The following is a 17,028-nucleotide window of genomic DNA, read 5'->3' on the forward strand; positions in this document are numbered from 1 at the left end:
CACTGCCAAAAACCTACCACAACATAATACAGAGTGCTATAAGTATATTCACAAAGAAATTATTTAAAATGTTTTAAAATATTTTTCAAGGATACAGTTGTAAGCTAAAATGACTATACTTATAATGTTTGTTAATTACAGGTAGAGTTTCCTAATGTGTGTGAAGGTTAAATTTGTGTGTCAACTTGACTGGGCCACAGGGTGCGCAGATATTTGGTCAAATATTATTTTGGCTGTGTTTGTGAGGGTATTTTTGGATTAGATTAACATCCAAATCACTAGAATGAATAAAGCATATTACCCTCCCTAATGCAGGCGGGCTTCATCCAATCAGTTGAAAGTCTGAACAAAGAAAAAAGGCTGACTCTCCCCCCAAGTAAGGGAGAATGCTTCTGCCTAAGTGCCTTAAATGGCACATCAGATTTTCCCTGCCTTTGTATTTGAAATGAAACATTGGCTCTTCTTGGGTCTCAGGCTGGCCTCCAGACCGGAACTACACCATCAGCTCTCCTGGGTTATCAGTTAGATGACTTAGTCTGGATATATTTCGAATTGTCAGTCTTCATAATCACGTGGGCCAATTCCTTATAATCAATCAAACAAGCAATCAATTTCTCTCTCTCTATATATATACATATGTATGTATATAGAGAGAGTATATGTATGTGTGTGTGTATATATAGATATAGATATATATATACACACATACATGTATGTATGTATATATCTTATTGGTTCTAGTTCTCTAGAAAACCCTAATAAAATGTGTTTCAAATAAATCAAGTATCACAGGGAAAAAAGATCTTTACCATTCATTCATTCGACAAATGTTTCGGAAACATTTTGCATATTTTCAGGCATCATTCCAGGTACTAAGGAAATAAATATGAATTAAATACTATCCCTACCTTTGATGAATTCCAGATCTAGTGCAAGTAACATATTTGACAACTTTATTGGAAAACCGTTATAAAAAATGAAAATCAGTAAACATTTTGTTATGATATTAAGAATTAGAAAAATCTGGACCTAATTTTCATATACCAACTCTGGATAAAATAATTGAACTTTGAGATGTTGGGATATACATACCATTCTTTTAATTAACAAAATCATATAACTTACACAGTTACACAATTACACACAGTTCAAAATATTTCATACTTCATTTCTGAGACCTTTTAACTAAAGAAGCTACCTACAAGAAAGAAGATAAAATTTTTAGTCTTCTAAAAGATACATGTTCTAACCATTGCCATATGGAAACATTTGAATAATTTTACATGTCAGAGGAAGGTAATTCATTACAAACATCGTTTCAATGAAGAATTCCTAGTATAATTTAGAGAAGAGTTTGCATTTTCAGGATTTGCTCCCAATATAGTCTAGAATATCATAGCAATGGTCAAAGAGCTTGATCTCAAAATAGCACCACTGAATAAAAAAGTGAGGCATTGTTTAGTTTCTGTGACCTTTGAATTGAGACTAAAAACATACAGCAGATAAAAGCAGCACTGCTGAAGAGAGTTCTCACTATTGTTGTTTGTATTTGGCTTGATAATGAAATAGAAACATTATCTTTAGTGCTTAACAGTGATAAATTAACTTTAAAAATCTATATGTGATAATTATCTCCAATATGGTTCATATTATAAAGAACCCAATGTAAGAGTATATTTGTATGTTATTAAAGATCTGTGTTCCTCCCCACCCCGCAAGGTAGAAGTACTAAGTAAAGAAGACTATATGTGCAGGCGTGTGAAATACAAACATTCCTCAAATTCCTATTCTTGGTCCCTTCTCACTCAAGGCTCTTCTAAGGGCACTGTAGCTCCTCGAAGAGCCACTAGTACCACTGTAAAAACAATGTCACTCAATCCTCCAATCTGTAGTTCCAACAATTCTGTGCGCTCTAGACATATGTGACTAAGAACCTTAACACCACAAACATGCCATCTGCCTGCCAGGCACCTCAAACACATTATATTCCCAGACATTCCATTTTTTCCCCCTCACTCTGTTCTTTATTTAAGGTCAATTGGAGCAAAATTAAATAGAATAAACAAAATAAAATCTAAAAATAAAAAAATAGGCGATTTTATAATTTAATTCTGTTAACTCACTTCTCTAACTCCAATGCCTAGTCTAAATTGTTTTAAGTAAAATATCAGTGATAAATATCTCATGGATATAATCATATTACTTCTTCACTAAGAGCCAAAATATACTGAGACTAGTGTGCTGCTGCTTCTGCACTTGTCGAAGAGAGTAATTTTTAATTTCTAGAACAGCCTGAAGCCATTTCCCCTGCAGATTAAATTTTAATCTCTGTAGTTAATGGCATCTTCATCTACTCCACACAGCGATCCCAAGTAAGAAACCTCAGAATTATCCTGGACTACTACCTCTCCTCACCACTATCTCCCATTCAATTGGATATAAATTCTCATTCAGTCAGCCTCTAAAATACGCCTCAAATTCATGTCCCTTCATTTCCACTACTGATACCAGACCTTAGGCCATGCTGTCTGTTTCTTCTCCACTCAATACATACGTCAAACCTAATTTCCTCCCTGTCCCACCCCGGGGTCGGGGGGTGGGGGTGGGGAACAACACCAAAAAACAAAAAACAACCCTTTGACTATGCTTCTTCTTTGTTCAAACACCTTCAGTGGCTTTACTCACCCAGAGAATAATGTCCAAACTCTTTAGGTTTAGGTTCGAGGCCTTTCCTGATACGATTCCAAGTTTCCTTCCTGGAAAAATTTTCAGTTGCCACTAGGGGTACTCAGGTACCCTTTGTCTGGCCTGACTGATCTGTATGTATTTTGTTCTCTGCATAGGAGGGTCATTTCCACACTCTCTTACTTTGGCTCTGCTCTTCTCTCTGCTTTCTACACCTCCCCTCCTGAGCTCCCACTCCTAATTTAGAGCCAATGTCAAAGATCCCTTATGCTGTGAAGCATGCTTACCCCCATCCCAGCCATCTTCCATCTCTAAATAGTAACACTTCCAAATTAGCTGCACTAAAAGTTTTAGAAAATACTTCCTCATGCATTATCTTCTCTCTCTCTCTCTCTCTCTTTTTAGCTTTTATTTATTTATGAGAGAGAGAGCGAGAGCATGCAAGCCTGAGAGCACAAGCATGGAGATGGGAGAGGAAGGGGAAGAGAGAGAGAAACAGACTCCCTTCTGAGCAGAGAGCTTTACAAGGGGCTTGATCCCAGCCCTGAGATCATGACCTGAGCCAAAGGCAGACACTTCACCAACTGAGCCACCCAGGTGCCTCATTATCTTCTTTGATTCTAACAACCCTATGTATCAAATGAGGAGACTGAGTCTTATGGGAACTTAACCCCCCAAAAGGAAGTGATAGCAATGAACTTGGGACTGGAACTCAATTCAGTCCTCGTACTCCAAGATCCACCCTCTTTACATATTATAGTTGCCTGCTTCTTCTGTGCCCTCCTAAGTGCTGTAAAAGCAGTATGTTTATTTCTGTACCATTCCACTAAAACTCAGTGTTTTCAGGTTAGCTTTGTACATAACTGCCTCTCCTTTTATTCCATATTCTCAGAGGGTAGAGTCTGACTCTTGTTATTTTAATGCCAGGACCTAGCTTTAGCATGACACAAAACAAAAATATAATGAATAATAATTTATTCAATTAATATGTTAAAGGATCTTAATTTGCTAGAAGAGTTTTACAATGATGGAATAAAATACATTTATGTGAGAAATACAGAAATTCCATCACAACACACACACATATGCCCCTACCCCTCTTAACCATGCATGCCCTAGATAGCAGCCACCTATCACCCTTTACTTCTATGCAAGCTTCTTGAAGGAGTAGGATGCACATGCTATTCCTATTTTCTCACTTCCTGTTCACACTTCAATCCTATGACATCTGGCTGTCCTGCACCATCCACTCCACTGAATGATACTAAACAAACGTGACCTCCATTTTTGCCAAATACAATGGAACCATTACAGACATCACCTTTTAATCATTTCTGCTGTGTCTGGCAGGGCTGAGCACTCACTCAATGTTAAGGCAGCCCTGAAAACAGTCTTAGATTCTTTCCTGGGATCCCTTGACTTTTGAAACATAGATACCACAGCATTTCTTTTGTCTTTTCATCTTTACATTATTTTGTTGGATAATCTCGTGTTCCCTAATCTACACATTTAATCCCAAGCACTCTCCTGAATTTAAGGCTGTAATAGTCAGAGGCCTATTCCTTCCAGGTACCTCATGTTAAATAGATCCCAAATGGAATTACCTTCCACCCACATCTACTCTTTGCCTCTAAGTGGTTGACACCACTTAACAGAAACCAGAAAATCAAGCAAGATTCCTTGCTCTTTATTTCTATCCAATCAGATATACTGACATTTTACTATCTATACATATTTCTTGACTCCGTTCCCCTCTTTCTCATCCCTACCCTCATTGTTATGCTTCAAGACCTTAAAACCTCTCCTCTGGATAACTCTGTAGCTTCCTAAATGGCCTTCCTGACTGTCTTCAACCTCTTTTAATTAGGTCTCTTCATTGCCTACATGTGGTCCATGTAGTATTGCCTACATTTCTTCTCACTGGGAAAACAATGGATAAATATGACCTTGTCAATCCTGTTCTTAAAACCTTTCAAATATGGAGAAGCAAACTAGCATAGTGGTTAACAGGACTGACTGGGTCTGAATCCCAGCTCTGTTAATTAATATATGGCCTTGTGTGAGTTTCTTAATCACTCATTCCAGGCTCCAGTTTTCTTATCTGCAAGTGGGCTTAATGATATTATCTACCTTGTAGAATAATCTGAGGATTAAATTAAATAACATTTATCTAAAGTGTTTAGAACTCTGTCTGACCTATAGTAAGCACTGCACAAATGTTTGGTATCAATAATAATAATAATACTATTCAGTGGCTCAACATTCAGTTCTATACGATAGTTTGGCGCACATCTAATCCCCCGAGGTCACTTATTACTATTGTCTACATTAAGTTCCAGACGTTGGCACTTAGAACCTCTTTATCACACTCCTTGAAATCTTAGTATCATTGCCTCCTTGCTTTTTCTCTAGAAGACTTTTCCTATCTTCCTTGCCTGATATACTATATATATTTATACATATACCATTATATATAATTTTGAGGCTATCCTATACTCTAGGCCCTAGGCTATGCATATTATAGGCAAAATAGCATTTATTCCTCATAACATCTTTATAAAGTAGGTTCTGCAAGAATACCTATTTTACAAAGGATGGAGCTGATTAATAAAAATGTAAAATAATTTGTTCAATTTACATCTAGTAAATTGGGGGCAAAACTGTGACTGGAATCCATACCTCTTTGTCTCCAAAGCTCCATGCTCCTGACTATTACACTGCACTGTGAAATTTCTGAAGTGGAAACAAGAGTTGCACACCTTTCTTTGGTCATTATCTAGCACACTGTCCAGAACATAACATTAAAAATATACACACACACAGCTTATGTAACCACTTGAACTGTAATTGATGATGTAGAATACCGAGAACTCCTAACCCATAACCATATTTTTTCTCCAAAAAGTTTATTTTCTCATCTTAGATTGTCTTTACATTATGGAAGGTATATTTAAAAGATGAAAAAAGTTTCTTAATTCATATCACACAGGTATACAATAGGATATTACTATTTAAGGGTGTGGATGATATCTTAATGAAGGTTTATTTTATCTTTTTATCACCATTGTCTAGTTCAGTGTCTGCTAGAGAATAGGTTACCAATAAACGTTTGCTGAATAATAAGCAAATGTATTCTAGTCCTGGAAAAATCGAGTTGGGACATTTTTGGTGAGTCAGTTTATAATTATATACACTCCTGGATCAATGGCACAGACATTTGTAAACACTCCATAATTCAAAAAATATTTCAAGTTGGTTTTGGCATGCATTATGAGTATATTTTTGTAGCTGATTTGCTTTCTTGATTACGCTCTATTTTGGATAATGTTAAAATGAATTTGTGTTCTGACATATTTTACTTCAGAATGGTTAAAATTTTCTGGAATTTAAAACAGAGTCCAGGGGGCGCCTGGGTGGCACAACGGTTAAGCGTCTGCCTTCGGCTCAGGGCGTGATCCCGGCGTTATGGGATTGAGCCCCACATCAGGCTCTTCTGCTATGAGCCTGCTTCTTCCGCTCCCACTCCCCCTGCTTGTGTTCCCTCTCTCACTGGCTGTCTCTATCTCTGTCGAATAAATAAATAAAATATTTTTTAAAAAAATAAAATAAAACAGAGTTCAACCAGAGCAAAATTGAATGAGGCAATAAAGGCTTACCTAGAATTTGACTGAGGTTACCTAACAGGAAAATGCATCTTGGTTTATTCTTCAAACAGATTTCTCTTTTCAAAAGATCTTCACCATTGCTCCTCAAAACAATAACATAGGAATGAAATATCTACTTTCATACCATTTTACAGTTATAATAATCAGAAGATTTTGGTTGCAACATAACAGAAAACTCAATCTAAATGGCTTAAAATATCTTATGTACTGTAACCTCAATAACAAGAAGTCCTAAGATAGAGCTGGTTCTGGGTTCATTATTTTAGCAGTTTATCAAGGAGCCAGTAGCTTTTTATCACTCTGTTCTGCCAATCTCCACCTTTTGGGTAGCTCTCTTCATGAACACAAGATGGCTATAGTTGCTCCAGGCATCACCTCCATATGCAGAAACTTTCATAGACAGAAATGTGAATAGCTCCATCCTGGATCTTATTTTAAGAACTAAGAAATTTCTCAAAAAGTCCCCAAGGGGATTCACCTTACTTTTCATTACTTAGAACTGGGTTATAAACCATTTCCTAAAACAATCACTGGCAAAGAGATGAAATTACCATGCTTGGTTTACACTAGTCTAAGTTCATCCCCTTGGGATGACACCAACCTAATATGAAACACATGGCATAGCAGCACATCAACATGTGGATACTTGAATGAAACTGTCATTCTGTTAGTAAGGAAGGAGGCAGGAGAAGAAATGCATTCTGGGAGAAAACCAACAATGTCTCCCTAATAATTTTGTGACTTTCTAAAGTCTGAAAGCATATTCATCTGAAGCAAAACATCTCCTTAGTCAATGGAGATGTCATTGACTAAGTCATTTCCCCAAGGATAAAGGATATCATGATATTTTTCACACTATACAATGATGACTTTGCAATTATTTTTAAAAGGGAGAGGTGGGACGAAAATACAAAAAAAAGGCATTTTCTTGATTCATAGTAGTAGTTTAACATATTGTTCATGCTATCAACAATATCATTAATTTTATACAGTTTTTCTTAGACTTTTATGGTATATGTGCACTTTATAGGTTCATATACAGTATCACTCCACAGTAGTTAATTGGACATAAAGAAAATGGCTTTAAATTTAACACATCAAAGTAATTCAAAATATTATATTCTCCATTTCATAACAAGATCTCTTAGGATTCATGCTAACTAAACTTAGGTTTTCTTGACCTCTTTAATTTAAAACAATACTTGTACATGTATTTTAGCTAAACACTTATAAATTAGGCATCATTTAACTTATTTTTAAATGAGCCCTTCTTTAGAATTGTAATATACCTTATATCCATGTCATATTGGATCCAGTCCTCTCACCTTATTCTGAGACATCTGAATCAATGAAAATTAAAACCACCCTGTAAATATGTTATCATGATGATGAATAAGCATGCCCATTGTCCCTGCCCCATCTTTTGTTACCTTAACATTAGAACATTATCCTAGGCATTATGTAGTCCATCAGCCATTTGGCCATGCAAATAAAAACAATCAAATTCCATGGGGTGCCTGGGTGGCTCAGTCGGTTAAGCATCTGCCTACAGCTCAGGTCATGTCAGGCTCTCTGCTCCCCTGGGAATCTGCTTCTCCCTCTCACTCTCCCTCTGTGCTTTTTTTCTCTCTCTCTCTCTCTCAAATAAATAAATAAAACCTTTTTTTTTAATTTAAAAAAATAAATTAAAAAATAATCAAATTCCAAACTATTTTTTTGAAGATTGTATTTATTTATTTGACAGAAAGAGAGAGACAGCCAGCGAGAGAGGGAACACAAGCAGGGGGAGTGAGAGAGGAAGAAGCAGGGTCTCAGCGGAGGAGCCCCATGTGGGGCTCACCCCCAGAACGCCAGGATCGTGCCCTGAGCTGAAGGCAGATGCTCAACGACTGAGCCACCCAGGCGTCCCCAAATTCCAAACTATTAAAATCTGACTTCTCATTATCATTTCTTAAGGTCTAACATATATGAAATTAAGAAATCATCTGGGTACTTGATTTCATTATGTCTTTATAGTCTCCCACTGTCAGAGCGAATAAGGGTTAAAAATACCTGTCACAGTTGAAAATTAATAGGTGGCTATGCAAGCTTTTCAGCTAGATTTATCACACATGGAATAATTTTATGTAACTCTTTCCCTAAAATAAGACTATATCCTCATATGCAAAAATATCTTTCTGGGACTATTGATTTAAAAACTGGCATTAAACCTTAGTGTTTGAAAAACGTGTGTGTGCACCCACATGCATGTGTGTATGTGTGTAATTCCCATGTATACCAAGAAGCAAAATAAATCTGCTGTTCACTAGAGTGATCTCCCACACTGAACTAAAGAAAAGCAGAGGCACTTTCAACTGGAGATTCAACCACAGATGTTTCAGAAGAAAGACTAAGAAAGAAAGTTTTACTACTTTGACTGCAGATAGGTAAGAGCATCTTGATAACATCCTTGCTCTTCCAGAGGGGGATCAACTCCTTTCCATCCAGGCTCCAATCCTGACACCAACAAAATGACCACCCCCTAAGTACCCGACTTGTTAGAAAGGCAAGATTACAGTTATTCCTGTTCAAGATGCTTTTGAAAATAAGCCAAGACTTTTGGGAGGTTTAAGTGACCCTTTAAAAAGCCTAAATGCTGGTTACTTTTTAGAGAAATTTCGTGTAGTAAAGAGTTGCTTTAACATCCTTACAGCACAGGCTGCAAAGAAAGGCAAACTGGGGTCAACTATGGACTGATCAGAAGGCTTCACAGATGTAACACTGGACATTTCATATACCTGTAACTTGCTCATGCTTACAATCCAGCTAATCAGATTTTTAAAAGTTTAGGTTATATTACCAGATAATCTGTGGGTTTCTACAGCACCTGTTATCCTTGTATTCATGTATATTCTAGCTAAGTATAAACCTTCCTAGGCACACCAATACAAAATACTGGGATAAGCAACTCTGCTCACCTATAAAATGAAAAATAAATGTTAAAAAATATATTTTTTTTACACTTAACATTTTTACTCAGACAATCTCTATGATCTATTAAGTGACAATGTAAAGTGCAAACCTCTTTTATGCTACTCATAATCCATGGCAACATAAATAATTCAACATTACATTTGGGAAACTCATGTTTTAAGAAATTTCTTCAAACACAATGTAATGTGAAAAATAGATAAGTAAAATCTACTTTTTTAAATTAAATAAGTTTGCTTCTTCCTGCTCACTCCACAGAGTCACTTAATAAAGTCCATAGTTATTTAAGGAAAAATCTGATTTCGTATGCACAATTTCAGTACAGGCAGTTAGGAGTTTTGAAAAAAATTCTTCCACAAATTTGTCATTTAAAAATCAATATCTATAGACTCTCTTTCATTTGAAACTATAAAAGTTTTTTTTTTTCTGTCACCTATTTGTTTTTGGCTATTATTGGATACATAATGACTGCCATGGTTTTGACACTGATTTTTTTAAATTGGCCAAAATAATAAAACGACATAAAACCTCACATGGATTCATATTAACAATTACAAGAAATAATGTATTCCAAGATAGAGCAACCATATAATGATAAATTTTGAAATAAATCCAATCATTTATTTAAAATATCTACTCATTAGCCTACTGGATCTTTGAAAATCAAGACAGTGGATGCATTTGAGTGAATATTCAGTTCACTGTCAAAGAAGAAACTTTTTCTGTTTCTTCTAGACTATCCAAAACATACCATATACTGCACTTACTACAACTTTTAATGTTTTTAAAAAATTTATACCCAAATGGAATTTTTTAAAAAAAGTTGATAATGTGTCAATGAAATGCAATAATGGAATACTGGAATAATGGAATTATTAATTCTCTACGATGATGTATTTTGCAACACTTTTTAGCAGATGCATGTCTTTTACTAATTGGATTCAGTAATTACGAACCTATTATTAAATAACCTATATAATAGTAATTAAAATTTACTTTTATTAAAGAAAATATCACATTGGTCCTTACTGGAGACAGAAGAGAAAGAGTTGGGAATGAAATGAAATAAATCATTTTTAAAAGTTCACAATACTAAAAAAATTTGTAAGACCCTGTTCCATGTTTTTATCATGTAAATAGCCAGATTGTAGCTAAGAAATATTTTTTAAATTTATTATCAGACACTGGAGCTTCAAGTTAGAGGTTTCTATTGAATTCAAAGATAGGATTAATTCAACTAAAATTCTAAAATCAGTGGGGGGCTGATGGTAGATACATTGTTGGTTGCTTCATCTTGAAAGTGTTAATATAGAGAATTATTGATATTAAACTACTGACATTCTCACATGTGCAAAGTAAGCTCTTTGCTGAATTTTTATGCATTTTTATGATATATGGTGGACCGTGAACACTTACGAATTAAACTGAATTAAATCTGTTTTTGTTTTATGAGGTACTTGATTTCTAGCTGAGAAGTAAAAGTTCATCCTTAAAACATGGTACTTGTGTCTAAAACAGTCACATGTAAAAAGTATAAATAAATTCCTAAACTTAAATTAGTGAATTCTAATACTATTTCAATGTTTGTCAAGTCTAGGGTAAATGATTCAATATATTCACCCACTGCTTAAAAGAAAAGATATGGGTACAAAGGAAATAAACTACTGAATGAAAACAAACTATGGCTAAAATATGAAAATAAATATAAAACAGTGATCTTTCAACATAAAGGCAGCATCAGTTGGAGTTATTTTTAAATGGTAAAAATATGTTTTTTTCCACTTAATGGCATTACTCTTCACATTAATGCTTTACAAAAAAAAGAATTTATTTTACTCTACAGAAAAACCTCAAGAATACTACTTGAAAATTACTTATACTATTAATTAGTCAATCATTTCATAGATTTGTTAGTCTTCAATAAAGAGTAAAATATCTTGAAAGTTAAAAACATTTCATATGTCACTAGCTGAAAATGACCAATATGTCCGAAACAACATTTACTTGGAAAAATCCATAATGCTCATTATCTACCAGATGTTGTCTTATTTAAATACATAGCTTATTTAATATTCTCAAGTTACTCTTACTATGCCAGGCTAGATAACTTGCATATATAGCCCATACCAAGTGGTATACTCGAGATTCAAACCCAAGTAGTGGTTAAATAACCACTATTCTATCCTACCTTTTGAGGGAAATGATTCAACTGGGGTCTGGTATGCATTTGAAAGCCACTGTTTAAAATATAAGCAGTCAGGGCTGTCAAATGTGAAAACTTTTTGCTAATTATGAGAGTGAATGTGTGAGTTTCAAGAAACTAAAAAAGAAAGTGAGCATAATAAATATGCCAAAAGATCACACAGTATAAATGTTAAGAGCTGAGATGGTGGCACTTAAATACTTCAGCTGTGATTTCATCCTGAGATTACTCTCATTCAAAACACACACATAAAAAAAGCAAACAGTCATATTTAACATTCAAGGTCACACCATTTAAATTATGTACATACACAAAAAACTACAGTAGCATCATCCATAAATTGTGCCCAAAGATAACTGTCTCATTAACCTGGTTCCAAAACATTAAAGATACATTATTCTAAAATAATTAACTGGTCAAATTGTTTTAACAATTTGATTGTTTATTGGTCAATAAAATTCACATACCTTAAATTTTTATGGAGTAAAGTCAACCTTTATTGGAGAAAATTTGACATAATTTGCTTTTACCTTTCTAAATGAAAAGCAGCATAGAGGTTTAACTGTATGATACTAGCCTGAAGTCAGTCAAGAAGAAAGCATGACTCTTAATAAATGTGGGTCTACTTTCCTTTCAAAGCAGCTTTGAAAGGAGCAATAGGAGGGAGAGCAATGTACATCTCTAGAACTGAATTTCAAAGGCCTTATTTGGCCCTTCTTCCACATGGGAAGAATTAGAAAACTTTTTGCCTTTTATTTCCCATTGTAAGATCCTAAATGGGAAAATAAGTCCAGGCTATGTAGGTCTCCATGTGGGATTAGATGCAGTAGCAGCCACAGCGCAAGGAATGTAGGACACAATGGTCTATGTAACTGGCTGCTGTGAACTTTAGTGGCAAACTTTAAAAAAGGAAAAAGAAAGAAAGAAAGCAAAACCTTTACCACTTCAGCACAGATCTCAAAATCACTCGAAGACAGTTTCTTCAACTGGGTCTGCTGCATTAATGAGATCAGGGAACAGAACTGCTAATTTAGATTTAAATGCTTTGGTGAGGAAACCATTATAAACTAAAAAGCCAGAGTTTATAAAAAATAATTGTATGTGACAATAAGTAGTATTTTTCATATATGACTCATCATTGTGTGGATTAAAAGCAACTTAAATTAAAAATGGAATCTCCTGAATTTAATTAAATGGCTTTTAAAAATGGTTTTAAGGACATTTAAATAATGTAGGAAAATTATGATACATCAACTTTGTCTGGTACATCTTAAAATCCTACTAGTTCACTTCTTTTAAAATTATGACAACTAATAGAATTGTTAAATCACTGTATTGTATACCTGAAACTAATATAACACTGGATGTTAATTCTACTGGAATTAAAATACAAAACAATAAAATTTTTAAAAATTAAAAAAAATCAAGACAGCGTTGAAAGAAAAAATAAAGGTAAAAATAAAATAAAATTATTACAACTGTAATGTCAAATTAGCCAAACAAGCAAATAAAAATTGAGCAAACAGTGCAATTTTATCTGATGCACTTTTTATCAATCTTCTTGTTATTTAAATGTCTCCTTTCCTTTGGAAAATCTGCCTTAGTTTACCTGATTACGTATGTAGCTTCTGTGTAATTCCCAATGCTTAAATGAATATCAGAAATCAATTATCTCATTCATATTTTAAAAATACAACTTCTGAACAAACCATGTTAAAGTTTTTCAGCTATGTTAGTTTATTGACTCACTACAAATAAAAATACTGAGCCAAGAGCTCCTAAATATTTTTCCAGCAAGTGAAATCTGTAGTAAAACCCAAAACACACAGGCACCATTATCTAACATTCTGAAAACTTCACTTTGCTTACAGTGATAAATAAAATAAAACTATCTGTTGTTTGACAAGGGAAAGAATGATTTCAACAAGGGAATAGTATATATGAATCACCATATTTAGAAAAATATACAGGAAGAATATATTTTCCATGAAAGTTAAGGGAGCATTTTTTTTCTTTTCTGATCAATAAGGACACAGGATGTGAATCAGGTTCCTGTGGGGGCTCTGTGAACATCATTACAAGCATCAATCATCAATGACCAAGCGAAGCCCAGAACTGAGAAAGAAAAGAGATTTTTCCCTAAATATATTACTTTACATTTGTATATTCCATGAGTTCTAAAACCAGTAATCTTTCAGATAAAATATTTTGTAGAATTTGGATGATCAGAGACTACCTTGGATCAGATCACTGTAAGATTTAAATGACATCTAGTCCAGGCCCCATCTTACATAGGAATCATGACATCTGGTCATGTTTGCCTCTTCATAAAGACCCCAAATGATGGGGAGTTCATGAATTCACAATATAGCCCACAGATTTTTGGAAAGTTATGTTAGAATGCTCATCTTCTTAACGTAGGCAAAGATGCTTCATCCTTTAAAAATTTCTATAAATTTACCTTAGTTTTGCCCTATGGAAGTTATCACAGGATAGTCAAAAATCCTTTTCTTACTTGATAGCTTTTTTTGTATTCTTACTTGATAGCTTTCATGCCCTCACTTTCCAAGTTAAGTGCTACTACTGGATTTTACGGAATATATCTATAATACCAAATAATCTTCCTTTCTTTACTCTTTTGGACACATTCTTGCTGCTAGATACAGTTTGCCGGGGTCCATCTCAAAATGCAGTGATCAGAAAGAATACAACATTAAATTGTGGTCATCACTGCAAATTATACTAACACAATCATCTCCTTCATTAGGATAGTATCATTAGTCCAATTTTTTTTAAAGATTTTATTTATTCATTTGACAGAGATAGAGACAGCCAGCGAGAGGGGGAACAGAAGGGGGGTGGGAAAGGAAGAAGCAGGCTCATAGCAGAGGAGTCTGATGTGGGGCTCGATCCCATAATGCCGGGATCACGCCCTGAGCCGAAGGCAGACGCTTAACCGCAGTGCCACCCAGGCACCCCCATTAGTCCAATTTAATAACACATTAACTCTTGCTGCCACTTACCACTACAAATACCTAGCTTCTGCCAATAAAAGCATGATCATTAATTGTGTGGTAGATTTCCTGGACTCAAAACCAGAACTTTACATTTTTAATTACTGCTATAAGATAGTATCATGGCATTAATTAAGTTAACATGAACCTCTGTATTTGAGCCTTAGGTATGGTATCTTGAAAAGTACCAAGATACTCTATTTGCCTTCCTACCTAACTTATACATTTTCAGTTCCATACAGTATTGAGCTATGTTGACCTACAAATCAATGTTTACCTTAGCCTATTGCAAGTTATCAACTATTAATGATCAAGAATCCCCAATGAAATGGGGATTTACATTTAAGAAATTTTGCCTGAGACTTCTTTTTCACTTGTTTACTTTTTAAACTGGTTTCATAGAGAAGAACATCTCCCTAAGAGTGTTTCTTCATAGTTGGTCATACAGTAAGATCAAGAGGTGGTTAAAAATTCAGACAAGGACAAGCTCAAGTTTATGTTTGAGGCAGGCCAAATATGTAAAATCATCAGCAAGAAGCCTTTAGTCTGATATGAATTTGCACATATACATACACACCACAAAAGAAATGTGCGTTTGAGCTACAGAACATATACAAATCATATGAGGAAAACAAAGATACGCTACTTTATTCTAGTTAAAGTTGTCCTCTTTCCAGGAAACTTTTATCTCACTCTTCCCTCCTTCAGGACCTATTTTCCCTTCAGCAAAAACAGAGTTAATGAGAATTCTGCAAGATTCCAGTTTCCCTAAGTCCCCATCACAGCTTTCAAGTGAGACTCATCTAAGCCAGGTTGGAGCCCAGGGAGCCTGAGCTGAACCAACTGGCTTTTCCATCCAACTCCTCAGAAACACACCCCTCAAAGCGGAAGCCAAAAGAGAGTCCAACCACAGAGAACTTCCACTCAACAAGGGCAACCCCTGAGGAGAGAACATTCGGGTAACCATTTGTCTCCTCCCGACCCCCAACACCAGAACCCGCTCCTAAGCGCCGCGCCTTCTTCTGGAGCCTTCTCCCGCCGGCCAGCTCGGGGTGAGCGCCCGGGTTAGTCAGTGCGCACGTGACGCGCGGTGCCCACATGACAAGACCGAGGGCGGGGGAGGGGGACAGAGGAGCGAAGCAGGGGAAAAGTTAAGGAAGACCCGTCAAAGCTCCCAAAGCAATCTAACCCTTTCCTTCTTCGTCAACTAATGGCTCAGGGAGGGATCCTTAAGGGATGGCTGCGGACCGAGACCGAGGCTTCTCCGGTCCAGCTCCCAAAAAGGGGGGCGTAGTTCTCCGCTCGCCCCGCCACCCTATGTTCCTCCCCGCCCTGCTGGTGATGCCGCTGCACCCTCAAGTTGTTCCTTCCTCCCCTTTTCTCCCTCCTTCTTTCCTTCCTTCCTCCCAGCCTTCCTTCCTTCATTCCCTAAAAGCTCCTCATCACTGCGGGCTGAGCCACTGACGCACATTCAATTTGTCCCGGGAGCTCGCCCGCACCTCCGAGGTCACACAAGGCCAAACACCTTCCAAACTGGAGGGTATAACTACGCAGACAAAGTTGCACGCCACACCGCAACCTGCCCCTCCCTTCCATTTAGCACCCCCCGCCCCGTTCGGATCCCCTGCAAAGAAAGCTCACTTGCTCCACCGGTACTCTCTCAACCTCACCCACCGTCGCGCCACACACCCCCTTCCACACGCGAGCCCACCCTGCCATTGCTCTGCGCTTCGAGTGGTCCAGCCGCCTGGCAAAGCACCCAGCAAGCCGCTGCGCTCACCTTGTTTGACACACTTGAGTCGGAGGGGGTCCTTGCAGTGTTTGATCACGGCCAGCACGTCCCTGATGGTGAGCCCCGCCACGGGGGTCTCGTTCACTTCCAGCAGCAGCTCCTCCGACACCAACTTGCTGCCGCTCTCATAGGCCACCTTGCCGGGCTTCACCTCCCCCAGGTAGGGGAACTGTCCGTTCTCGGCGCCCCCCTTCAGTTCAAAGCCCAGCTGGCCCTCCGGGTTCCTGCCAATGACACTCTCATGGACTTTGCTAGTCCAGTGGCTTTTCTTTTTCAAGCTTTTGGACATGGCAGTGGGGTGAGTCGCCTCAGCTCCTGAGGGGTTCCTTTGGGGTAGGGGAGTTGGTGGTGAGAGAATGAGGATGGAGGAGCAAGGGGGCCAAGAGGTGAGAAGAGCAGACTTTGCCTTCCTCCCCCTTCTGTTCGGTGCTTTCCCTCTTCTTTGGATGGAGTGTGGATGATGAAGGGGGAGGATGAGAGGGACGGCTGGGCAGGTAGGAGAGCTTGGGTGAGGTTGTGCTGTCCCTTGAATGACACTCAAGGCTGTGGCCCCGCAGCAGAGGAGAGCTGTGGTGGCGGCGGCGGCAGCGGCGGCGGCAGCCTGAGCGAGCAGTAGCCGAGCTGGTGAGCGAGTGGGGTGGGGGTGGGGAAGGAGGGTAGGGATGCCGGGGGCCACTCCTGCGTGGTGCGAGTGGGAGC

The 17,028-nt window shown here is 37.3% G+C and overlaps 1 protein-coding gene across 1 annotated transcript in view; it reads right to left on the reverse strand.

Annotated features, from left to right (window-relative positions):
* MAGI2 (membrane associated guanylate kinase, WW and PDZ domain containing 2) overlaps positions 1-16,952 on the reverse strand; it is a 1,281,842-nt gene extending 1,264,890 nt beyond the window's left edge. The window contains exon 1 of the mRNA XM_034641709.1: positions 16,318-16,952. Within this exon, the coding sequence (XP_034497600.1) occupies positions 16,318-16,618 (301 nt within the window). The 5' untranslated portion in view covers positions 16,619-16,952. The remainder of the gene's footprint in view (positions 1-16,317) is intronic.
* Positions 16,953-17,028: the final 76 nt, after the last annotated feature.

Source organism: Ailuropoda melanoleuca, chromosome 1, assembly GCF_002007445.2.
Source record: "Ailuropoda melanoleuca isolate Jingjing chromosome 1, ASM200744v2, whole genome shotgun sequence".
Lineage (NCBI taxonomy): Eukaryota > Metazoa > Chordata > Mammalia > Carnivora > Ursidae > Ailuropoda > Ailuropoda melanoleuca.